Here is a 25,522-nt window from a genome sequence, read left to right as displayed (position 1 = left end):
GCTTGTTGAATGCAGCTTTATTGATACTGAGGAGATTATAAACAGGATATACCTTTTAGTTTGTTGTTCCTTATACAGTACAAGAATGTTTTAAGCAAACAAAGAAATTTTTGGCCAAAATTTGCTGAATAAACACATAGATTTTTAAGGAGTATTCAAGACAAGTATTTTATTTCTGGTTCCCTGAGAGGGGCATTTAATTGATCTTTACCCCCTCAATGTGCTGAAGGGTAAATTGTTAGTTTTAGAATCTTTAGTTCTCATAATTACGATGGAGGAGTGTTTAGGAAACAAGTCTGTAGTTTCTAAAATATGAAAGCACGTATTGAAAAATAATTCCTTTGAATTATTTTTGTGCTGGAGAATATACCCATCAGTGGCTGGGCTGGGAATTCTAGTTTATTCAGAGAAGACTCATTCAGAGTAGATGGCATAAACTCATTTCTTTGTAACTCTGGAAAAAAAATAAGTGAAGTGATATTAGTTTCTTTTATCTAATAACTTGGATGAATTTGGAAGATGTTTGGCCAGGGTAACCAGCAAAAGATGGACCTCTTAACACTTACATATTTCCAGGCAAACTCTAACTACACGCACATTTGAAAAATATACTTACTATAATGCTGCTCTGCCTTAAGTCACAGAGCAAGTCAGTACATCCTCACATGCTTCTTACCTCAGTTATACCTCCTCATTCATAACACTCCAGTACCATCTAATCCTGGTTGAGAATTATATTCATCTGCACCATCATTGACCTCCTATTCATAACCATTCTTACAACATAGGAAGCAAAAATAAAACCCATCCAACGCCACTGAAAGCAACTAGTACATCAGGGATAACAATCTGGCACCAAAAGTCTAACTAAAAATGGACAGACTACAGTTTCCAGTATCCTGGAAACCTTCACATCAGATCTCTGGCCCATTCCAAAAAAGAGAGCTTGAATTTTATTATTTCAGCTGCTGTGTGGCCTGCTATTTCTCTGATACATTGAACTAATGCTTTTATTTCATCAGAAGACTCTGGTATTACAAAAATAACAAGTCCTTTGCTTTCGGAAAAATAAGAAGAGGAACAGGGTTGGATCCTAAAGGCCTGGAAGTGTGATTGATTCTAAGTTTAAAATATAATGAAAATAAAGTAATTTTCCAGTTGGAAAACATGGAGAAATCACCAAGTTTTCTAGGAACACCTGCTTCAGTAGTTGGATTAAAGAGTGTGTTTCCCTTACATGTGGAAGGTGACAGACGTCATTTTGATGCTGTACACTTTCATGCCTTTCAATTGTCCATGCAGGATGTTCTAAGATGTATAACTTTCACCAACCCTTCTGTTCCATGTTCCCTACTAATTTGTTATGTCAGAAATTCTGGAATTTCAAATTTCTATTAGTTTTTTGTTTATTGACCTAACTGTTGGAGCAGACGAAACAACAGCAATATACCCAGGAATCTGGTTAGTGCAAATACTTGTATTCTCGGAGTCTTCAGGCAACCAATGTAGAAAATATATTAAACGGTCATCTCAAACAATCTGTCCATTCTAACCCAGGCTCTCTTCTAGAAAGTCACTACCGAATTTTGGCACATCATATTTTATCAAGCTCTGATGGATGAAAAACTTCTAGTTTCAGCATCTTTTCTCATTCCTCCATGATAAAATACTATAATTGGTTGATTGTATTTCATTCAAATCTTAGGCCCCCCTCTTCACAATGTTTCTAGGATCTCGGTGGGAGACACATCCAAGACATTATGTCTATTTGCCCGCTTACGGCCTGAAACCCACAATACATCACGTTCCTCTCTCAAAATTAATGATGTGCTGTACGTTTCTCAGTTCTATGAGAATATATCACAGCAAACGAAACAATATCACAGTCACCCTCACATCGGCTTTGTAAGTTGTGGCCAAAATAATTTATTACAAATCAAAGCTAATTTTACCAGCAGTGCTGCAAGGACAGAAGTCTATCTATACGTTGCACGTTGTGACTTAGGAGCTCAGTGATATAACCGGCCCCATACACTCGCTTCTCACACAGCTTTATTTCTCAGTCTGGGACAGTAAAGAACCAAGGAGCAGGTCTGCTCCGTATTGCCCTGCATGGGGAGAGGAAATAGCCCAATGTTTTTATATTAATAATGTCTTAGTCTCAACCTATGGTGTTTTAGCCTTTACCCAAGTGTTACCATTAAACACGCAGAGACTGAACTTTCTATCAGGGGCAATGATATAAAATTGTTCCGCAAAATGTACTATATGAACCACCTTTCACAGTTCGAATAAAATATTTTAAATATAAATATTGTAACTCTAGCCATAACCTATCTACACAAGGTGGGAGAGGAGGGGGTTCATGGAAACCCAGTTATACTGTCATAGATACTCATGTTTCACCATTTAGATACTTTGTCTTATTTTTTCAAAATCCATTTGCACATAACCCATAATTGATAGGCCCTTCCTCTCCAAAACAAATGAACTATCAAAAAGGATAAATTATAAGAAAGGAAAATATGTATCATTTACTACCATCTTTCCTTTGCTCCCAAACTTGGCAAACATAATAAAAAAGTGATATGGAGTGGATATAGTTTCATTTGTAAAACTAATTTGCAACAGATGAAATTTAAAAAATATATAATCAAATGGGCGTATATTATTTTAACATTTCAATGGGAAATGAATGTGTTAGATTTTTAATTAAGAAATCAGGATTGATATGAAATGGTAAACAATAGGATTTGCCAACAGGAAAATCCATTCATCCCACTTGTGCCAAATCCAGGAATTCTAAACATTTCCTTCATTCTCACTCATCTAAGAGCGGAAGAAATCAAATTATTGTTACTGGCTCCATAAGCTTTGGGCTGTGTTTGCTTTAAGTTAATGATTCTTAAGGACAGACTTTTATTTGATGTTCTTCTGGGGTCCTACATGAAGGTCAAGGTTACCTTTAACCATCTTGGGGTAGTTCTTAGATTAGCAATTTTATTAGTAATATCAATATTTGCAATCCCTTTAACAGGGAAGCAAAGTAAAGTGCCAATACTTCCAGGAGAAACAGAAAAATGATTTAAATTTACATTAGAAATGAAATGACTGGTGTCAATTTCTTCTCCGAGAGTAGGATTTTATGATAGGAAATACTCTGGAGGGCCTGAGACATGGAGGAGGGAATCACTCTTAAGCCAAAGGCATCAACCTGGCAGCCCCTGGGTGGAGTCCCTGTTACTTTCCAGTCGGACTCTCATCTTAAGCTTTATGATTTTTCTCCTGGGATGCCTTTCGAAATCTTTTACTCAGGCATGCATAGGAAAAGAAATTGCATTGAAACGTAGAATTAAATCTTGAGTCCTTATGAACGCAGACGGATTTCCATTTTAAAATAAAGTCTATAAAGAATATTTTTAATTTCCTAAAGAAAAAAAAAAAGAGGACAATCAACTTTTGTACGAGAGATCTTTTACTCACATAAGCTTCGTGTGTTACTAAACCGCGGAAGCACCATCTCCAAGGTGGGTGTAACCGCTCTAGTTTAAAAAGGATGCAGCGATGAAGCGCGCACCGCGAGTCCTGCCTGCCACCCAGTGGCCGCTGAAATCAACGGCTTCTTGTCTCTCTTGGCTCTGGCCCTGTCTTTTGCTTAAGGGAAAAAAAAAAAAAAAAAAAAAAAAATCGACAGAGAGGTAGATGATGCCCCACCAGCAACTGCAAACCCCCAAGACGGGTGCCTCGATGGATCTGAAAAGGCTGCCCCGTAGTAAATGTTAGATATTTTCCTTTCCTCTCCCCCAGCTCACGCGTCGCCGCGCCGGCCGCTCGCTCTCCCCGCGGCTCCCCGGGCTCAGATGCTGACCGGCACCGAGGACACCGAGCTGGCGCGCGACTCCCGGGTCACGGGGTTGGGCATGGCCAGGGCGCAGCACGAAACGCCCACGGTGGCCTCGGGCAGCTCGTCGTCCTCCGTCCACTCGTTGAGCTCGGGGTTGAAGCACTGGATGCACTTCTTGTACTTCCTCTCGCCCTCGTTCCAGCCGCCCAGCAGGTAGGCGCGGCCGTGCAGCACCGAGGCGCCCGCCGTGCTCACGCCCACCGGCAGCGGCGCCGCGTAGCTCCACTGGCCCGAGGCCGGGCAGCAGCTCTCCACGGTCAGCACGTCCACGCGCTCGCCGCGCGGCCCCAGCTGGCTGCCGCCCATCACGAACACGCGCTCGCCCAGCGCCACCGCGCAGTGCCAGCCGCGCGGCGTGCCCAGCGCCGGCCGCTCCTGCCACGCGTCGCGCGCCGGGTCGTAGGCGCACACGGAGCGCGAGTAGGCGCCGGCGATGTAGCCGCCCGTCACCAGCACGCGGCCCTCGGCCACCGCGCTGGCGTGGCAGCAGCGCGCCACCTCCAGGGGCGCCTTGGGCAGCCACTGGTTGGCCGAGGGCACGTAGCACTCGAGCGAGGCCAGGCTGCCCTCGGCGTTGCGGCCGCCCACTGCGTACAGGAGCCCGTTGAACACGCTCAGGCTGAAGTGCGTGCGCCTCTGGGTCATGCTGGCCAGGTGGATCCACGTGTTGAAGCGGGGGTCGTATCTGGAAATGGCAGAGCGAGCGTGACAGCCTGGTGGGCGGTACCGGGGGAGGGGTGTGGGCTGGGGGTGGGTAAGGGGGAGATCACCAGCCGGTCCGCGCGAGGAGCCCGGGGACCCAGAGCATCTCCTTCCCGGGATGGAGGCTGCTGGTCCTCTCTGATCCAGCAGCAAAGTGTGGTCCTTGGGAAGGGCAGGGCCGGCGACCGCGACTCCCGCTCCTCCCGCGTGTAAACCAGCCACAACCGCCCCGCCGAGATGACCTCCGACCCCCTTTCCTCCGTATTCAAATATCCATCCTCCGGCAGGATTTAGGGGATGCCCGCGTGGAGGGGGCGGAGCCGGAATGTGTGGAATGAGAGACGGGGAAAGGAAACGCGGCGGCATGAAAGCCAGTTCCGCGTATCCTCAGACACCAGCCCGCCCCAGCTCATCCTCACAGCTTAATCAAGGTAGGGGTTGACTAACTGGGTTTGTTTCTCCTTTTCTCACAACTCCCTTCTTGTTCACACACCTCTCCTGGCCGTTGGCACCGTAAAGCTAGTCACTAAGTCCTCTATCGTCTGTTTAGAAGGAGAACAGTAGAATCATGTCTCAGCGCATCAACAAAGCTAAACTTTGGATGCTTCTCTAATTTCTAGCACTTATTATTAATAATAGGTCCGATTTTTTTTTAGCGTAGGTATACTCTTTTTTCAGCGTTCAATGTTACAATTATTATACCATCAGCATCGAAGTCAATACCGCAAAAGGCCGAGTACCACTAGTTATCAGCTGGAGGAAAAGAAGCACCCATAGGAAACTAATACTTTCCTATTTCTGTAGTTCCAAGTATTGTAAACACAGAACTCTGTTTGATGTTCATTCATGTTTGTCTCATTTCACCTCCAAGTCAAGACTTAATCATGGCTATCAAGGCTAAAAATCATTAATTGTTTAATTTAAATGACACGTGCATATAATAGTAAAGAATATTTTTTATGATTTACTAGATGAAGTTTCAACTCTTGTTCATTAGTTATGTTTGGCTTTGAACCACTACTACAGTAGAAGCACTGCTTTCTGAACATTTCTTGTGTATGTAGGTTTCATTTTTTATTATAAATATACAAAAATAACATGCATGTAAATTTCACTTTCTGCAGGATTCGGTATGCTTTTGCTCTCTACCTGCATCAAAGATATTGATGGTATTTAGTCTTTAAAGAAATGTTTTAAATTAATTAAAATTCATTAGCTGTCACATTTTTAATAATCTCAACCTAGTTGCCAGTTATGAATCTGACAGTCATCAGCAACAATCCACTTAAAAGAAATTTTGCATCCTTTTAATCTTTCTTACTTTGCACCCAGTTTCTTTCAAAAAAGCAGGGTATCATGAAAAGCACCCTGGCTAGAAATAAGAACATGTGAATTCCGCTTACTAGCAGGTTTCTCACATGTAAAATCGGAATCATCAGACTCTTCCTGGCTTGCTTCACTGGCATATTTAGAAATTTATAGTGCAGAATATATGTGAGTGCACTCTATAAAATGTAAAGTTTTATATATGTATATTGTGGTGTTATTATTATTATTGATTTACTGAGCCAGTAACCTAAGCTAATAGACATGATTAGCTTCCTTCTATGTCAGGGCAATTCCCTCATTATATTGAACCATTTCTATTTCTAATAAAAGAGTCAGTACCTGCAGAAATTGCTGACTGCATGCTTGGCTTGATTTCTTGCATCATTCTGGTCTTCCCCACCGGCCACATAAAGAAATCCATCCATCACAGCCACACACTGATTAAAACTCTTGGCTGGCATCTCTGTGAGCTTGCTCCATCCAATTTCAGGGTCTCTATACAAGACGTCTCTACTAAGGGACTTCTCTGTAAGGCCTGGACGGCCCCCCACCGTGACAAGCACACGACAACCCCCTCGGATTCTCGTGCGTCTAGACTGTAACGTGTTCTGATGATAGGGAAGTAGGTGGTAGTTCATAGCATCTACAAGAAGCTTGTGACAGTCAGCATCCTGCATCATTCTCGGTACTGACTGAACATAATTGACCAGGTCTTGTGCAGAGATGGTACCAAAGCGAATATTGCTCAAGAGATCGGCAGCGTATTTCACTCTCTTTTGGTCAAATTCTAACCATTTCATTGCAATCTGGAATGCTACTATTTCAGAAGGCAACTGCAAATCGTCATCTATAAGAAGTTCATTAATTTGCTCAAAGGTAAGTTTCATAAAATGATCTGTTTCTGCAAATTCAAGGAAGTTATCCCGGATAAATTTCTGGGCGGCTGCCTTCGCGTTTCTCAGGGAGTATGTTTCGGCAATGTTAGCAATGTACATGCAATTCTCAACGCTCATCTCTTGTATCAGAAAATCACTGCACATCTTGACAAGGGTGTGGATCTGAAGATAAACAGCAGCAGAAAGAATGCTTCCTATGGTGTACAGGGAGAGAGTGAGCTTTCCAGTGTAGGCGTATGCAATGACCGTGGCCAGGCCCAGCGGTGCGATGTCATTGAGATCCACCCTTTGGGTTGAGGGGTCTTTTTTTAGGATGTTGTAAAAGTACTCACTGCATGAAGCCATCACTGACTTGTGAACGTCAAAGGATTTGGTTTTGGTGCTGATGACTAAGTCGCAAAGGAAGCCCTCCTGCCTCATTTTACTCAAACCTTCCAAGAGGTTGGGGCCATAAGAAGCATCTGTCAGTTCAGAAGAAATGCAGCTAAGGCCGTTGCCTCCTTCCAGGAGCCCATTCAGAGCGTTGAGCTTGTTGAGGGGACTGTCTTCCACAATGATGGTCATCTCATTGACATCAGCTTTGTTCTTCTTGACAGTCTTCTTTTTGGGAGCCATGCTGGCAAACACACTGTCACAGGCAAGAACTTGCTAGAAAAAAAAAAAAAGACATGATTTTAATTGTGCTTTGGACTTCGAAATACCACCCTGAGAAACTTTTCTCAATTTTTTTTGTAAGATAGTAGTTTTTTAATGACACAATGTAGATTTTCTCAAAAAAAAACCATTTAAAGACATTGAACTAGACCCACATCTTATTGACAGTTGACTTAAGCATCAATCATTGCAGACAATGCTAGAAAGATTTATGTTATCAAATGAGACCACTCAGTAGCTATATGGACAAATTTTATACAGCAGAAATGACCAAATATTCTCTGATCTAGTTGTCCAATAATTATGGAATAAGTTAAACGTCATTTCAAGGACGGAGTTTGCACTCAGGAAGAAGTAAATTATAACTGTGCTTCGTCGCTCAGTCGTGTCTGACTCTGTGATCCCATGGCCTGTAGCCCGCCAGGCTCCTTTGTCCATGGGGATTCTCCAGGCAAGAATCCTGGAGTGGGTGGCCATGGCCTCCTCCAGGGGATCTTCCCAGCCCAGGGGGCCACCAGGGAAGCCCAAATTATAACTACTCCGAAGTTTTTCTCAGTGCAATACTATAATACTAAAACTCAGGAATTCATGTTAAATGTAGATGTCTGAATTTATATGAGAATGCACATGGGCAATAATCACTGGATTAGAACTTGTAATGATGTTCAAGCACTTCCTGCTCTGCATAGTCACTAAAATAATTTCCAGTTGAATTAAATATCTAAAGGGTGCATATACACACACAAACTTACTTATAAGAACTAGAACAAAGTAGTTAAAAAAAAATCTTAGCATCAGAAAGATGCTTAAGCATAACATAAAATCCAGAAGCATACAGGGAAAGACTGAGCTCCGAATATTTAAAAAAGTGAAAACTTATATCTATAAAATAATACCAACTATTTGAAAGACAAGCAACAGACTGTGAAAACAAATATTTGTAACATTTTTGACAGATAAAAGGTTCAGTTCAGTTCAGTTCAGTTGCTCAGTCGGGTCCAATTCTTTGCAACCCCATGAATCGCAGCACGCCAGGCCTCCCTGTCCATCACCAACTCCTGGAATTCACTCAAACTCACGTCCATTGAGGCAGTGATGCCATCCAGCCATCTCATCCTCTGTCGTCCCCTTCTCCTCCTGCCCCCAATCCCTCCCAGCATCAGAGTCTTCTCCAATGAGTCAACTCTTCGCATGAGGTGGCCAAAGTACTGGAGTTTCAGCTTTAGCATCATTCCTTTCAAAGAAAACCCAGGGCTGATCTCCTTCAGAATGGACTGGTTGGATCTCCTTGCAGTCCAAGGGACTCTCAAGAGTCTTCTCCAACACCACACTTCAAAAGCATCCATTCGTCAGCTCTCAACTTTCTTCACAGTCCAACTCTCACATCCATACATGACCACTGGAAAACCATAGCCTTGACTAGACGGACCTTTGTTGGCAAAGTAATGTCTCTGCTTTTGAATATGCTATCTAGGTTGGTCATAACTTTTCTTCCAAGGAGTAAGCGTCTTTTAATTTCATGGCTGCAATCACCATCTGCAGTGATTTTGGAGCCCAAATAAATAAAGTCTGACACTGTTTCCCACTGTTTCCCCATCTATTCCCATGAAGTGATGGGACCAGATGCCATGATCTTCGTTTTCTGAATGTTGAGCTTTAAGCCAACTTTTTCATTCTCCTCTTTCACTTTCATCAAGAGGCTTTTGAGTTCCTCTTCACTTTCTGGCATAAGGGTGGTGTCATCTGCATATCTGAGGTTATTGATATTTCTCCTGCCAATCTTGATTCTAGCTTGTGCTTCTTCCAGCCCAGCGTTTCTCATGATGTACTCTGCATAGAAATTTAAATAAGCAGGGTGACAATATACAGCCTTGATGGACTCTTTTTCCTATTTGGAACCAGTCTGTTGTTCCACGTCCAGTTCTAACTGTTGCTTCCTGACCTGCATATAGGTTTCTCAAGAGGCAGATCAGGTGGTCTGGTATTTCCATCTCTTTCAGAATTTTCCACAGTTTATTGTGATCCACACAGTCAAAGGCTTTGGCATAGTCAATAAAGCAGAAATAGATGTTTTTTATGGAACTCTCTTGCTTTTTCAATGATGCAGCAGATGTTGGCAATTTGATCTCTGGTTCCTCTGCCTTTTCTAAAACCAGCTTGAACATCTGGAAGTTCACGGTACACACATTGCTGAAGCCTGGCTTGGAGAATTTTGAGCATTACTTTACTGGCATGTGAGATGAGTGCAATCGTGTGGTAATTTGAGCATTCTTTGGCATTGTCTTTCTTTGGGATTGGAATGAAAACTGACCTTTTCCAGTCCTGTGGCCACTGCTGAGTTTTCCAAATTTGCTGGCATATTGAGTGCAGCACTTTCACAGCATCATCTTTCAGGATTTTAAATAGCTCAACTGGAATTCCATCACCTCCACTAGCTTTGTTTGTAAGTGATGCTTTCTAAGGCCTACTTGACTTCACATTACAGGATGTCTGGCTCAAGGTGAGTGATCATACCATCGTGATTATCTTGGTTGTGAAGATCTTTTTTGTAGAGTTCTTCTGTGTATTCTTGCCACCTCTTCTTAATATCTTCTGCTTCTGTTAGGTCCATACCATTTCTGTCCTTTATTGAGCCCATCTTTACATGAAATATTCCCTTGGTATATCTAATTTTCTTGAAGAGATCTCTAGTCTTTCCCATTCTGTTGTTTTCCTCTATTTCTTTGCATTGATTGCTGAGGAAGGCTTTCTTATCTCTTCTTGCTATTCTTTGGAACTCTGCATTCAGATGCTTATATCTTTCCTTTTCTTCTTTGTTTTTCGCTTCTCTTCTTTTCACAGCTATTTGTAAGGCCTCCCCAGACAGCCATTTTGCTTTTTTGCATTTCTTTTCCATGGGGATGGTCTTGATCCCTGTCTCCTGTACAGTGTCATGAACCTCAGTCCATAATTCATCAGATAAAAGGTTAAAGTAAAGTTAATACGGTGTCTATTTTTATTTATTTATATTTTTTGGCCACACCTCACAACTTGTAGGATCTTAGTTCCCTGATCAGAGATCAAACCTAGGCCCCAGCAGTGAAAGCACCAAGTCTTAACCACTGGACCATCAGGGAATCCCCTAACATGGTATTTAAAGAGCTCCTAAAATTAAGAAGTAAAAGGTTAACAAAGGAATCTTTGTAATAGAAAGTGGTTGCTAAGGACCATCAATAAAAATGTTATATAAACAATAACAAAAAAAGAAGTAAAAGGTAACCCAACTAGAAAATGGATGAAGACTATGACTAGGTAACCAGGTTGTTCACAGAAAATAAAATACAGAGTTAATATTTTTTTAAAAAGCTAAACTAACAATAACCAGGGAACTGTCAACTGAAATCCAGAGTGTCTTTTTATTTTTTGTGGTCAAATTTTGCTTATCAAATGGTTAAAATATCTTAAAATACGAAGAATATCAGATGTTGGCGTGGTACTTTCCATACATTGTTGGTAGGAGGATAATTGATACAGATTTTTGAATAATAATTTAGCAGACTATGAAAAACAAAAAAAAATTTATGCTTTGACACTAAAGTTCTAAATCTACTAATATGTCTCTTAGAAATATATTTATATGGATGCTGATGTACAAAGGACAGTAACTGTTTCATATTATCAATATCATAAATATTTGCACCAACTGCTAAACCTACAGGGAGTGTGGGTTTAGCTGTACGTTTAGAGCTGTGAACAGCTCTAATATTACATGTAGACTTGAAATATATTAAGTTTACCAAAGAAATACATAGCTCTTAAAGCATCACAGATTAAGTCAGTTTAGCCCTTCTGGGAATATTGGGCACAGCCATCAGAACATGCTGAGCCTGGCTTTTTAAATGGGTTTCATCCATGCCACGGTGGCATCCACTTTCTTGTGAAATTAACAGCATTTAAAATTTTTTATTGAAGTATAAGTAATTTACAATGTCATGTTGGTTTGAGGTTTACAGCACAGTGGTTCAGAATGTATCTATTCTTTTTCCAGTTCTTTCCCCTTATAGGTTATTACAAAATACTGAGTATAGTGCCCTGAGTTATGCAGTAGGTCCTTGTCGGTTACCTATCTCACACATAGGAGTGTGTGTGTCGGAGAAGGCGATGGCACCCCACTCCAGTACTCTTGCCTGGAAAATCCCATGGATGGAGGAGCTGGGTGGGCTGCAGTCCATGGGGTCGTGAAGAGTCGGACACTTACTGGGTGACTTCATTTTCACTTTTCACTTTCATGCATTGGAGAAGGAAATGGCAATCCACTCCAGTGTTCTTGCCTGGAGAATCCCAGGGACGGGGGAGCCTGGTGGGCTGCTGTCTATGGGGTCGCACAGAGTCAGACACGACTGATGTGACTTAGCAGCAGTGGCAGCGTGTGTGTGCTGCTCCTAACTTATCCAGACTTGACCAGACTTCTAACTTATCCCTACCCCACCCCACCCTGTTTCTCCTTTTGGTAATGGTAGTTTGTTTTCTGTCTGTGGGTCTATTTCTGTTTTATAAATTAGTTCATTTGCATTTTTTTAGATTCTACATATAAGCGATATCATATGATATTAGCTTTTTTCTTACTTTACTTAGTATCATACTCTGTAGGTCCATCCATTTTTTTTTTTCATTTTTAAAATGTCAAAATCGTGTGGATGGACCTAGAGAGTGTTATATAGAGTGATGTAAGTCAGAAAGAGAAAGACATTGCATATTAATGCATATATGTGGAATCTAGAAAAATGGTATCGATGATCTTATTTGCAAAGCAGAGATAGAGACACAGATGAAGAAATACATGGACACCAAGGGGAGAAGGGCTGGTTGGGAGGGACTGGGAGATTGGAATGGACACATACATACCATTGATACTATATATAAAATAGATAACCAATGAGAAAGAACATAGTGTATGGCACAGGGGACTCTACTTAAAGCGCTGTGGTGACTGGATGGGCAGGAAGTCTCAAAGGCGTGTATGTATGTGTATGTGTATGGCTGACTCACTTTCCTGTATGGTGGAAACGGACACAACATTATAAAGCAACTATACTCCGATTAAATTAATTTAAAAAGAAAAAAATCATGTTTCTCACCAAAAATAATAAAATCAGTATGTGTAATCCAACAGTGAGCAGCTTGTTGTATATCATTCCAGACTGTATATGGTTATGCATATAGATATCCATAGATCGTTCAGGGCTTCCCTGTGGCTCAGTGGTAAAGAATCCACGTGCCAATGAAAGCAATGCAAGAGATGTGGGCTCGATCTCTGGGTCAGAAAGAGCCACTGGAGGAGGAAATGGCAACCCACTCCAGTGTTCCTGCATGGGAAATTTCAGGGACGGAGGAGCCTGGCAGGCTACAGTCCGTGGGGTTGCAAACAGCTGGATACGGCTGAGCAACTAAACAACAATTTCCTTGATATAAATGCACTTGTGGTTGGTTTTAAGCTGTCAGCAACCAGTTTGCTAAATTCCTGAAAATATAAATTGGTTCTCAGAAACTCCAGCATACCACTGTGAGACAACTTATCTCACCTCTGTGCAACTCTGTGGACTGTGGCCTGCCAGGCTCCTCTGTCCATGGGATTCTCCAGGCAAGAATCCTGGAGTGGGTGGCCATGCCTTCATTAGGGGGTCTCCCTGACCCAGGAATCAAACCCGAGTCTCTTACGTCTCCTGCATTGGCGGGCCGGTTCTTTACCACCAATACCACCCGGGGAAGCCCGAAACAAGTTTGTGCTATATTATCCAGCAATTTGCTTTCTTCACTTGGATATACTCATGTACATCTTTCCATAACAGCACGTACATAAATGTACCTCATTCTCCCTAATAGCTGCAGAGACGCCCACAGCAAGGATATATAAAATTTGTTCAATTATTCTCGTGTTGATGGGCATTTAGGTGTTTAGGTATTTTCTCACTTTTGAAGGGTGGCGTGTGTGTGTGTATTTTAAGTCTCACTGAGGCGTGACACTTAGCTTTGAGGCCCCCTTGAATATTTTCAATTTAATTACTGCTGGAATAGCTGTTTTAAGAACTCTATAACCTTTCTAATGTGTTTGTTCTTGTTCTTTTCCATGTGGAAGGAGAGAAGCAAGTAGGGAAGAAACAGGACGTCTGTCCTCATTAGGCTCTAATCGTCATGATCACATTTGTATTTGTTTGCAAGACTGGAGCACGTTTGTCCTTCCTCATTCTTCCTTGTGAGCAAAGCCACACGCATCCTTACCTGTGAAATAGATTTTCAACCCACCATCGTTTTAGTCTTCAAATGCGTTTGACTTATGTGGTGAGTGACCCTTTATTGGATTTTTCTGGGGAAATTTTTAAAAATTTTGTTTCAGCAAGCAGTTATCAGGGTGTGGGCGGCACTGGGCTGGGAGTGAGGGAGCAATACAGTATGCAATTCATGTTAAATAGACAAACGAGGGCAAGTACGAAATGCCGGCAAGAGAGTCGGGAAGCGCAGCAGAGTACCTACAAAAATTACAAACAGCAGTTCCTACCACCGGGAGCGCACATGTGTCTTTGCGAGAAGCCCTGTCTGTTTTTCCTGGAGGAATCCCTACAGGCAGTTTTTCACTCATGTAGATGCAGGGCTTATCACTACTCAGCAGTCTCTGTTTTGGAGGACATCAGGGAAATCAAATAATACGCTTCTAAATAATCCATGAGTCAAAGAAATCACAAGGGAGATTGGATCGTATTTCAAACTGAATGATAATGAAAATATGATGTAAATACCAGCTTGCCTACTTATCTGAGGTGTGACTTTTCATAGATTACTAACCTCTCAGAGTCTGCACGGACTTACCTCTAAAGGAAAGATAACAATGGTGCTTGCCTGTAGAGTGGTCCATGAAAGCTTAGTGAGGAAGCATCTGTACTGCATTTAATAGGGTATCTTGCAAAAAGTCAATGTTCAAAAAATTTCAATTGTTGCCATTAAAACAAACAGCCCCTGTTATTTGTGTTTAGAGGAATAAAGGAAGTGACCTGTTTAAGCTTTGAGGGGAAGCCCATCAGAGAAAGCAGCCGCACTATGGAGAGGTAATCAGGGGATTAGGAGAAGATTTCTGGAACATAGACATTGCTAAAGGATCTTTGAAAATGCCAGGGAGAGAACTGGAATTCATGCAATGACATAGGCTGAAGAACAGGTTGTTTTTACGTTGCTATGCATAAGGGTGACCCTGGAAGCTTTGGAAACTTGGGACACAGATTATGCAAACAAGAGAATGGATATATGGGTAACTTCCCTGGTGATCCCTTGGTTAAGGCTACCCACTTCTGTTGCGGGGGCACTGCTTCCAGCCCTGGTTGGGGAACTAAGATCTCGTATACTGCATACTGCGGCCAAAAAAAAAAAAAAAAAACAAGCAAAACAAAACAAAAAAACCCCAAACAAACAAACAAAAACATGGATTATATGGAACAGGTTGAATCGATGAGCCTGGACTTTAGAATTCAGATGAAGGGAATTGTTTTGTTGCGGTGGAGTTAGGATGGGAAAGTTTGCAGATAACAAGAATCTTGCTGGTTCTAGTACTGAGAGCTTTTTAAGAGAAGTAGGTATGGGGGTGGGTGGGGGGGAACAGGGGCTTTAAAGCCGAGGAAGTGCCCCTGTGGAAGCAGAGGGGGATGTGCAGACCGAGATGGCTGGAGTGGTGGAGACAGGTGGGCAGGTAACACCAGACCAACACAGAAAGGACGCCGGGCGCCAGGAAGGGTTTGAACCTGAGAAGCTGGTACATGACTGGGAAGGATACAGAGACCTCCAGGAAGGAGAGGACACACCGAGGCCCTAGTGCACTCCGTCACGTTTCCGCCACGGCTTCCTGCTCTTGCTTCCTGTTGCCACCTTTTCTTTCCTCCATAGTCTGGCCTTCCTGCTTCCTGCTGCCCTTGGTGTTCCTTGGAGACCTCTCAACCCTCTATCTGAATCCTCTTGCCTTTGTCCCATTTCCCCAGGCCCCTACTGGGCGAGACATCAGCTGGTCTGATAGATGATCCAGGGTTTGCATGGTTTCTCCCAGATATGTGTGGTTTTTGTTTTGTTTTTATCAGTTTCCTCCTATGACTCACATACAAATTTCTAACAGAGTTGCCATCATGGAACATCTATTTTTAAAAGTATTATTATGATATGTTAATATTCAAATAATATTTTGACATCATTCATTTGTTTAATCTTAATGTTCTTAATAAATTTTAAATATGTATATATATCTTAAATAAGAGAGGGTTTTTAGAGTCCTCAAAAGCACTTTGTAAAGGCTTCTTTAGCTCTTAGGTGCAGGGGACCGTTTAAGAGTTTTGAAATCAGAGCCTGCAGACCCCTTCCTGGTGGCTGTATTTCCCCAGATATGCTCATACGTCCAGCCTTTCTTTACGAGAGCTGCCGTTGCATTCTATTCTCTAGGTCTGCACCTCCAGCACCTGCCCAGGTGTACTCGGCTGGGGCTGTGTTCCTTCAACAACACTGCAGATGCCTCCGAGGAGCCTGGGGCCCAGGCTCCCTCCGTGGAAGCTGGGCCAGGTCCTGATGACGTCCTCTCGGCCGCGGAGATGGCCACCGCCTCCTACACCCTGGGGAATGCTTTTCCTCTGGCATCTCCCAGGGAGACAGGGCCTTGGGCACAGCCCTTCTCTGTTTTGGGTAAGAACAGTAGGGCGACTGCTGGGTGCTCCAGGCCCTGCTGCAGGTTCGACCTGCTCGCTCCTGATGTAGGAGCAAGACCCAGAGGCTCTGTTCTCCGCAGCTGCCCTGGGAAGCCTTGGAAGACCCTCCGGGCCCCTCACACCGAGGCCTTTCTGACATGACACGCTAGGGACAAACACACACACACTCTCACCATGCCACGTGACTAGCACACCCAGCATTGTTCTACACCAATCACACTTAAATGAAAAGCAAAGGCAGCCTTAAAGGAAAGAAGTTATAAGCAGGCAGCCTGGTTCATGAATGGAAGGAAAGGGGAACAGTTTAATTAACTGCTGTTCACTCATCTGGTGGTGGTGCTGCGTTACTAGGCTGATGGTGTGGGCTTAGGGAGCGAGATTAGAAAAAAACACAATGTCCACAGACATGTACTACTCAGCCCCAAGGTTATATGTGAACACGTAGTCAAAACAATGCACCGGAACCCTCCCTGGATTTTTCAGCTATTATGTGTGAAAGTGTTCGTTGCTCAGGAGTGTTTACTCTTTGTGATCCCATGGACCGGAGCTTGCCAGGCCCCTCTGTCCATGGGATTCTCCAGTCAAGAATACTGGAGTGGGTAGCCATTTCCTTCTCCAGGAGATCTTCCCAATCCAGGGATCAAACCCACATCTATTGCATTGGCAGGCAGATTCTTTACCATCTGAGCCACCAAGGAAGCTAATATATATGTGTGTGTTTGTATGAGTTTTTACAGTTATACAAATGTTCATTATGCACCCCTGGGTCATATTGTAAATGATCACAAATGATGGCCACAGATGATACCAAAATGCGGCTGCAAGGGAGAGGCAGAGGTTACGCCAGTGAGTTAGTTGCCCATACACGTCCTTATATGATCCAGACTATAACCCAGGTGTTGAGTAACAGTTTGGAAAGCCTTCCATTCTTATTATATCAACTCAAAGTTGGATGAGCATCCTACTTGTTGTTTTCAAGGTGTTTCTCTTTTTTTGACGAGTGAGTGCTTTGTGGCTGGTGGCTCAGGGAACCCCCCAGCTTGGGAGCTGTCACCATGGGTCCCAGACCCCGGCAGGGGGGGGCGCTCTGACTGGGGTTACAGTCAGTCTGCATGGGGTCTGCATGGTCAGCCTAGCTGAGCGGCCTGCAGCTGGGACACTTTCAAGACTATTTCTGTTTTTCTCTGAAGCACAAAGGGCTGGATTCTCCCTTCCCACTGTGGGGTTCTAATGAGTCATCCCCTTGGGATGGAAGCACTTTTCCAGCACTCTGGGACTGTGAGTGGCCCTGCCATAGCAGGACACACTGGACAGAGCAGGTCCAGCCCCGGCAGCTGAGGTTGTGTAATGGGATGAGCAGCTATTTGGAGGCACTGCCAGTCCCCTTCTGACCCTTCCCTTTTTGAGTATAAGAGGTGCAGGGTGCAGAAGGCTGCAGAAGGCTCCCAACGGAGCCGTGCTTCCATTCTGTGGAGGGAACCCGGAGAATTCTTCTCTGGTCTTGAACCCCACAGCCTCCTTCCCCCTCTGCTACATCCACTGTCTCCCAGAGCAACTTCCCAGGTGCCCTAGAAGAGCTGCCCATTACAAAGTGGGCAAAAGGCAACATAAGGCCACACTCTCCTCCCCCTGCCCACCCCTGCTCTGGCACTTCTGTCATTTCTATGACAACGGGATCATGTATTCAACATGTGATCAGTGGGTGGGCAGGTACATGAGCTGTCAAATTTGCTATGATCTTTTGTCTTTGAATATTTTAAGTATGTGAATAATTAACTCCTAAATATAAATCATCAAGCATGAATCTAGACTCTGTATGCAATGGAAACCATTACCTTTATTTCTCCCTAAAATATTGATAATATTTATAGAACTAGCAAATGTTGAGGACTACTGGTTCTGTGCCTAGGTAAATACATGATTTTATTTTTATAAATTTAAGCATCATGAAAATTCCCAAAAGGCAGGTGATATTATATTCACTTTACAAATGAAAAAATTAATATTCTGAGAGAATTTTAAAAACATATCCAAGTTCACATACTGGGTACATAATGTGTAGTGGAGCAAAGATCCAAATCCAGATTGAATCCTGATCCCCTATATTACCCTTACATCCGGAGCAGCTTGTAATCTTTCATAGGTTAAAAGGTTAGCTCCTTCCAGCATGAGCAGATAGAGACTGAATGAGGTGGAACTCAAGTTTATAATTTTAAAAGGTGGATATGGAGAACATAACATGGTTCTTTTCTGGCTCCAAACTGAAGCCCAGAAGCTGCCCTTCTCAATATGAGACAGATTTGTTTAGACAGTCAGAGCCTGTGAGTTTCTTTATTTTATTAGGGGTAGTAAAGCTATGAAACTCTAGTAGTCTGGGTAAGCCAAAAGAGAAAGTAGATTCAAGGAGATCTTGCATGAATTTGTTGACCAGAGAATCAAACACTTCCTTTTAAGTGTTAGGTTGAATATGAAGTTATCAACTTTTGCTTAAAGACAAATATTGCCAATTTCTTATGAATCAACTTAGCTAGAGGCCTGTCTATCTATAAAGTGTACAGACTCTATACCTAAAGCTACCTTCTGTTAAACCTGCACACACTACGTAAGGACTCTGTGCTAAGATTTTTGGTCTTGATTCTGTTGAAAATTTTAGTAAAATAGCTCTTTCTTATTTCTAGTCTTTGGTGTGTGTATGTTAAGGTTGTGAGAAGCGAGGTTGGAAATCTGGTTTGTAAGACTCATGATCTGGTCATCACGGAACTGAGAATTGGGTTTTGGTGTTAATATTGCTGCAACCATCTGAATGATCTGTGGCAAAACACTCAAGTTTTTAAGATTTCAGTTTAATCATCTGTCAAATGAGGAGGTATATACCTTTCAGTTCTAAAACTTTACAGAGATTAGGAATAAACAGCTGGCTTTTGCTGTTAGAATTGTAAAAATCCGGTTTGTATCACTCCTTGTCCCTGATCCCCCTTCAGTATGGCCTTTTAGACTGCTAGTATCAACTCATGATTAACTATGGATAAACCAACAGAGATGGGGAATTCTTCACCCCGGAATCATGCATTTGGGTCTGAGTTGCCAACTTTAGTAAATAAAAATAGAAGATTTCTAGATAAATTTGAATTTCAGAAAAACCACTAATCATCTTTTAGAATTTAAGTATATCCCATGCTATATTTGGGACAAACTTATACTAAAAACTGGTTTGTATCTGAAATTCAAGGTACCTGGCTGTCCTGAATTATATCAGGCAACCCTTTTCTGGGTTGGGTTTCAGGAGTCCAGGAATTGCATGAAGATTTCTGGAATATTATGAAAACATATTCTGCATATGTGTTCATGTGTATTTTTCTCTAAGTGGGCCCAGAGCTTTCACAGGTTCAGAAAAAGGTCCATAACCCCAAATATTGGGTTGACCAAAAAGTTCGATCGGGTTTTTCCATAACATCTTTTTAGCCAAGCCAATAGATCCGGAACCACCGGACAGAAGTGAGGCTGCAAGAAATGCTAATGTAATTCTACCCTCTTTTACAAGGGGCAAGCCCACGTGGCGGGATCACACTCGGCCCTCATGGCCTGAAACAGATTGCAGGTGAAACCTCCTAGAAGCCATTGCAGAGTGGAACCGTCACTTCATAAGCAAGAGCGTGTTTTTTCCTTCCGCCCGCCACCCCGCCTCCTGGGAGGCCTCTGCCCGGTGCAGCCTGGGCAGCCTTGTGTGCCCAAGTGCTACTGTCACTCTCCTGCCAGCCCGAGCTGGGATCCCAGAGGGCCTTCTCGCGAAGGGGGCGGCAGCTGCGCCTGCCCGGCCCCAGCACATTCCAGCCACCGCGTGTGTCCGCCTGGCAGCTTGACTCCGGGAATAGAAACAGCCGGCCTCTGCCTCTTGCCATTTTAAGCCAAGTCCAGCTTTAGGGGGTGGTTTTCCATTTTTACTGTTCCACTTCCAAAATGATTTCTAGCATAAAACACACATCAGTATTGCCACAGGCGCACACTTGGAACAAAAACTTGTGTTAAAGTTGAAAGCTGTTCTTTTTTTGCAGGAGACATTTTGTCAATAGGCTCTTTCTGGGAATTCAAAGAGTTGTCTGATTTGTTGGTACTGATTTCAACACAACAGATTATATTTTATCTAAATTTATCAGATACTAAATGTTCCTGATGTTCCTGATAAAAATGAAGATGAACTTCTAAACTTTATGAACAAAAGCTCAGAGGTTTATTTTCCGCTCCCTCCTCTCTTAACACAGAAAAAGAAAAACCTATATTAGCATTAGAAACTTAAAATGAGTGTTAGTAATTATCAGCCACTTTGCTTTCACGCCTTTCTATGACTATACTTCCTCCCCATCTATCATATTCCTTAGATTTTAAGAAAATGTTTTCTGGCTCACAGCTTCAGGGCTGGAGGACGTGACGGAGGGGAGACCGTTGTCTATAAAATCACTGCCACCGTGAACACAGAGACACCCCCCTTCCACCCTCATCATTCACCCCCCAGATTTGGAGACTGGGGCCCCAGCTCCTTACCCTCCTGTGTGAGGTGCTTCCCCGACTTGCGATGCTGAAGTTTCAGCTGCAAACTCCTTTTGTGAAGCAATCTGTGGAGAGAGGGCGGAGGAAGACCCGGTGCGGAGCCAGCAGCAGCCACCTGACGTGTCCAGCGGCAGCAGCGCTTAGAGTGACCCTTCACCGCCCCGCCGCGGGCGACGAGCCTTTGCTCTGCCCTCGGCTCCCTCTCTGGCTTCGATTTCAGGCCACCCCGGGGCAGAGGGCGGAGCCTCTGGTCGGTGAAGAGGGTTTGGGTTTCCTGATCTCCCCACTTATTGAAAAACAAAAAACAGTCAAGCCCCCATAACCTGAGAGTGAGGAGAGAAAATTAATCAGGTGGATATTTAATTGTCGGGAGCAGATTAGCGTGTGTGTGGACTTGGTCAGAGAAAGGGAAGGTCGTGGATAAAATGAGCTTCGGAAAGGTAAATAGCCTGGTCAGCTCAGGTCCTTTGAGAAGACTGGGCTTATAAATAGACTGTTCTTTAGAAGAGGAGCTTCTGATAGCTCGCACGTGGCACTGTCATCATTGGAGTCCCAGTTCCATGGGGCGAGGTGCACAGCCCCGACTCTCTGGTGGTCCCCAGGGAAGCCAGAGCTTGGGGAAGTACTTCGGCAGTGCTTCCTGTGGGGGGAGAAACAGAGAGGGTCATAACTGACCACAAGCTTTAAATAGGCTCCGGGAGTGTGAAATAGCTGCTAAAAAAGTTACCCTGATAGTAGGCTGCAATAATAGAAAAATAGATCATGGAAAACAAATGTTCTAATTATTCTTGATTAGTCAGATCGGGAGTTCAGCATTGCTTTGCTGCTGTGGCTCGCTCAGAAGTTCTTCTGTATCCCGAAGGAGGAGGCTGGAAGGAAGCTGGGCGTGTTGGGACCATCTTCAGAAAAGAAGAACCAAGAGAGGACTCCGGAGGAGTGGGAATCCTGGGTGCAAGTGTCCTGGGCGCTGCTGGGCAGCAAGGGGCCTTAATTTAAAATTTTGTGGTTTTAAGATATCAAAAGTTAAACCCAGTGGGTAGAACTTCCAACAAAAGACCAAAGTACTCGACTCTATTCCTGCTGTGATAAAAAATGAGCCTTATATCAGTATTTATGATAATGATGATAAAATGGCAAGAGCCTCTAAGAGGTAGGTGTTGGAGCCAACACTGTTTTCGAGGGTTCAATACTGTCCATTTCAGTTCTACTGGAGCAACACTGGGATAATCCTTTCAATAGACTATTAATTTACGTAGAGGTATGAACCCAAGTAGAAATCAATGGCAGAAATGGGAAATCTAAGACACTTTGATTTAAAAACATTTACAGAGTAACGACATGTGCCAGGATTCAACTTCTGCTGTGGTCTGTATGCTAGAAATGGAGGGTATAGAATGTGGGTGAAAAAGGCAATGGCACCCCACTCCAGTACTCTTGCCTGGCAAATCCCTTGGATGGAGGAGCCTGGTGGGCTGCAGTCCATGGGGTCGCGACTGAGCGACTTCACTTTCACTTTTCACTTTCACGCATTGGAGAAGGAAATGGCAACCCACTCCACTGTTCTTGCCTGGAGAATCCCAGGGACGGGGGAGCCTGGTGGGCTGCCGTCTATGGGGTCACACAGAGTCGGACACAATTGAAGCGACTTAGCAGCAGCAGCAGCAGCAGTGTATATTAGGACATTTAATCTTGATTTTTAAAGCAATGGGAGCCTATGTATTGAAGTCTATTATGACAAAAAGATGTTCATGATGAGATTCGCATGGGAAAGAATGCCCCAGCATTTGGGGACTTTATAGACTTTAGAGGTTTAGAAAGAGATAGAAAATGGTAGGTGAGTTATCAGCAAAGACTGGGGTAGAGTAGATGGTGCTGGTGATGGAACATGGGTTGGAATTGCCTGGCAGGATAGAAGGCCCCACTGAGGTCAGTGGCGGTGACTGTGGGTCTGAGACCTGTCAGTCTGCGTGTATGCTTTTCTTAAGCCAACTTCAACTGCAGAGAAACCAGTGAGCTGGACTTAACCAGAGAAGGGGTATTGCAAGGTGGGTAGTTTATTTGTTCCCATTGCTGGTGCCCACCTCTCCTTCACCAACCTCTCCTCCAGACCATGTACCACAGGCCAGCTCAAATGTGAACTCCAGGAGAGCAAGGATCTTTTTCGGATGAGTCCCAAGGGCCTGAAGCAGTGCTTGGCACATATTGGATGAGGAGTCATTGTATATTAATTGACTAGATGAATAAATGAGTGAATAATTAGACACTGAGTACAATGAAGTTAGGGGACAAGAGAGTGGAGGGTGTATGCCAAGAAGTATTATAATAGCAGGCCACAAAACTGAGCTGAGTAAGGATGGATATGAAATCCTAAGGGCAGGGAACTTTTCTTGTTAATTACTGCCATCCCAGAACCAAGATGCTGCATATAGTAGATACTCAATAAACTAGAGTTTATAAAAAAACAAACACTGGACTTACATGGTGGCCCAGTGGTTACAACTCTGCACTCCCACTGTAGCTTGCTCAGGTTCAATCCCTGGTCAGGAAGCTAGGATCTCACCTCCCTCACAACGTGGTCAAAAAAAATCCACTATTTTAAATAAATAAATGGTTACCTTAAAAAATAGTACTGGCAACACAGTAAAACACAAAGCTGAAAAGTATTGTGTTATTTTGCTTTTTACTTATCCTATTTGTCTCTCATAGAAATTCATAGGGATTCTGTAGCTAAAACAAGTGTGTCTTTCAAAAAAGCTTTTATAGCTGAAAGAACCATTGGACAAAAATGCCTGGTCCCTAAAGTATATGTATCTGCTGTAGATTACAGCTCTGACCCTTTAGTCCGTTCTCAACTCTTAGTTTTAATAGGAAGTCATTTAGAATGCTGTTTCTCAAATTTTAGTGGATACAGGAATTCTGAGAACATTTTTAAACACTGATTCTAGTTAACAGATGTCTGAAGTGAGGCCCAAGATTCTGCCTTTCTAACTAGCTCACAGGTAATGCTGATGCTGCTGGTCCAAGGGCCATGCTTTGAATAGCAAGGATTTGGAATGCTTGGTTACTCAGCATCTGAAAGGAAAAGATTTGTTAAAAAGCAATAGAAGCCATTTCATCAGAACTCAGTATTTCAGTTTCACGTCTTGAGATCTACTGGAAAAAGTTCCTGATGTTTCCTCATTAAGTTGTAACAGCCCGGACTTCCTTAGAGGCTTTGTAGTAAAGAATCTGCCTGCCAATGCAGGAGACACAGGTTAGATCTCTGATCCAGGAAGATACCTCATGCCTCGAGGCAACGAAGTGTGTGTCCCACAGTTACTGTGCCCGCAAACTACTGAAGCCCACCCACTCTAGACCCTGTGCTCCGCAACGAGAGAACCCACCACAGTGAGAAGCCTGAACACCACGACTGGAGAGGGGCAAGTAGAGAAAACCAGCACAGCAATGGAGACTCGTCCATGGGATTTTCCAGGCAAGAGTACTGGAGTGAGGCGCCATTGCCTTCTCCAGATGGAGACCCAATGCAGCCAAAAATAAACAAACAAATAAGTGACGTGGAACAGCCCTCCTCCTAAACCCAGCTTTGGACCACTGCCACAACCACCTGTTTGGGAACCTTGCTCTCTCACTTCTGCCCAGCCTGTACCCCACCCTCTGCATCTGCAGCTAACTTCTACCACCATTGAATGGTACACAGGCTCTCTCTATTAAAAAACAACAACGACAGACAAAACTTTCCATTTAGTCTGTTTTTCCCTGCAGTTAAATCCACATTTCCTTCCACGTCCGCACAGGCACAGTTCTCAGGCGCGCTGCCTGTCTCCCATTGCTTTCCATCTTCCCCTCAACTGTATCCAGCCAAGCCTCCCTGTTTGCCCTCTTCCAAGTGATTTGCCAAGGTTGTAAATAACCCCGGGTCACTGGGGGTTTTTTTGGACATTTGCCAGTGTTTGACCTTTCAGGATGATTCCACACAGCTGACCAATTGCTCCTACTAAAAATGTCTTTTTCCCATTGGTTTTGGTTTTTCTCAAATTGCCCTGGCTGTTTCTTCTCATCCTCTTTTCCTTGTGGAAGGTCTTCTCGTCAACTCTTGAAGATAACAGTGCTTCAGGTCTGTCCTGCACTCTCTTTCAGCCTCAAAACTGTGTCTGGAAGACGAGCTCATGCATTCTTAGATATCCACAGATATCTAAGAATATCTTTCCAAGACTGAAGTCATCCTTTCCCTCCAAATAGGTTCCCCTTACAATATTCTCTTTGGTAGTGAACAAGCCACCCCTTGTCCAGTTCCTTAAATGGTAAATCTGGCCTCACACGTGACCTCTTCCTCACCACCCCGCACCCCCATCTCCACATCTGATTGATTTCCATGTCCTTGGGCTACATATCTATAATTTCTTCTCGCTGCTGCCATTCTGGTCCAAGCCATCAGCGCCTCTCACCTGGACCATCGTGAAATCCCCCCAAATGACTTTACTGTGTTCGCTCTTGCTTCCCTCCAATCCACCCTCTACGCAGTGCAGTCAAAGTGATCTTTTCACATCTGATCATGTGACTGCCCTGCAGGAAATCCCACAGCTTTCTATTTCCTTAGGAGAAAGTCTCAACTCCTTCCTGGTTTGCAGCGCCTCTCACCCACCTGGTCCCACAGTGTCCACCTCTGTGATCCCTTCATTCAGAACCCTCTGCAAGGGCCCCCAGTATTCCGAACTCATCTTGTCCCTTGGCTTTCCACACTTGCCCGAGTGATCTCTTCCTCACCTTTGCCTAACGATTCC

General features: G+C 43.6%; 1 protein-coding gene and 1 long non-coding RNA gene across 2 annotated transcripts; one reads left to right on the top strand and one right to left on the bottom strand.

Annotated features, from left to right (window-relative positions):
- KLHL31 (kelch like family member 31) lies at positions 1-20,929 on the bottom strand. The gene is made up of 3 exons (XM_004019162.5): positions 20,736-20,929; positions 6,275-7,479; positions 1-4,589 (listed from the first exon to the last, which is right to left on the bottom strand). The coding sequence occupies exons 2-3, from the start codon at positions 7,444-7,446 to the stop codon at positions 3,857-3,859; spliced, it is 1,905 nt and encodes a 634-aa protein (XP_004019211.2). The 5' UTR covers positions 7,447-7,479; positions 20,736-20,929; the 3' UTR covers positions 1-3,856.
- LOC132658229 (uncharacterized) lies at positions 8,978-18,867 on the top strand. The gene is made up of 2 exons (XR_009597538.1): positions 8,978-13,803; positions 15,937-18,867. It is a non-coding gene; the product is annotated as an uncharacterized LOC132658229 (long non-coding RNA).
- Positions 20,930-25,522: the final 4,593 nt, after the last annotated feature.

This window comes from Ovis aries, chromosome 20 (genome assembly GCF_016772045.2).
Source record: "Ovis aries strain OAR_USU_Benz2616 breed Rambouillet chromosome 20, ARS-UI_Ramb_v3.0, whole genome shotgun sequence".
Taxonomy (NCBI): domain Eukaryota; kingdom Metazoa; phylum Chordata; class Mammalia; order Artiodactyla; family Bovidae; genus Ovis; species Ovis aries.
The sequence above is the reverse complement of the archived record's forward strand: the minus strand, read 5'-3'. Positions and strand labels throughout refer to the sequence as shown.

Coding starts and splice junctions, on each gene's coding strand:
- KLHL31 (XM_004019162.5), bottom strand. CDS start 7,446: ATGGCTCCCAAAAAGAAGACTGTCAAGAAGAACAAAGCTGATGTCAAT. Junction 4,590..6,274: donor GCAGTCAGCAATTTCTGCAG/GTACTGACTCTT, acceptor TGCCATTTCCAG/ATACGACCCCCGCTTCAACA.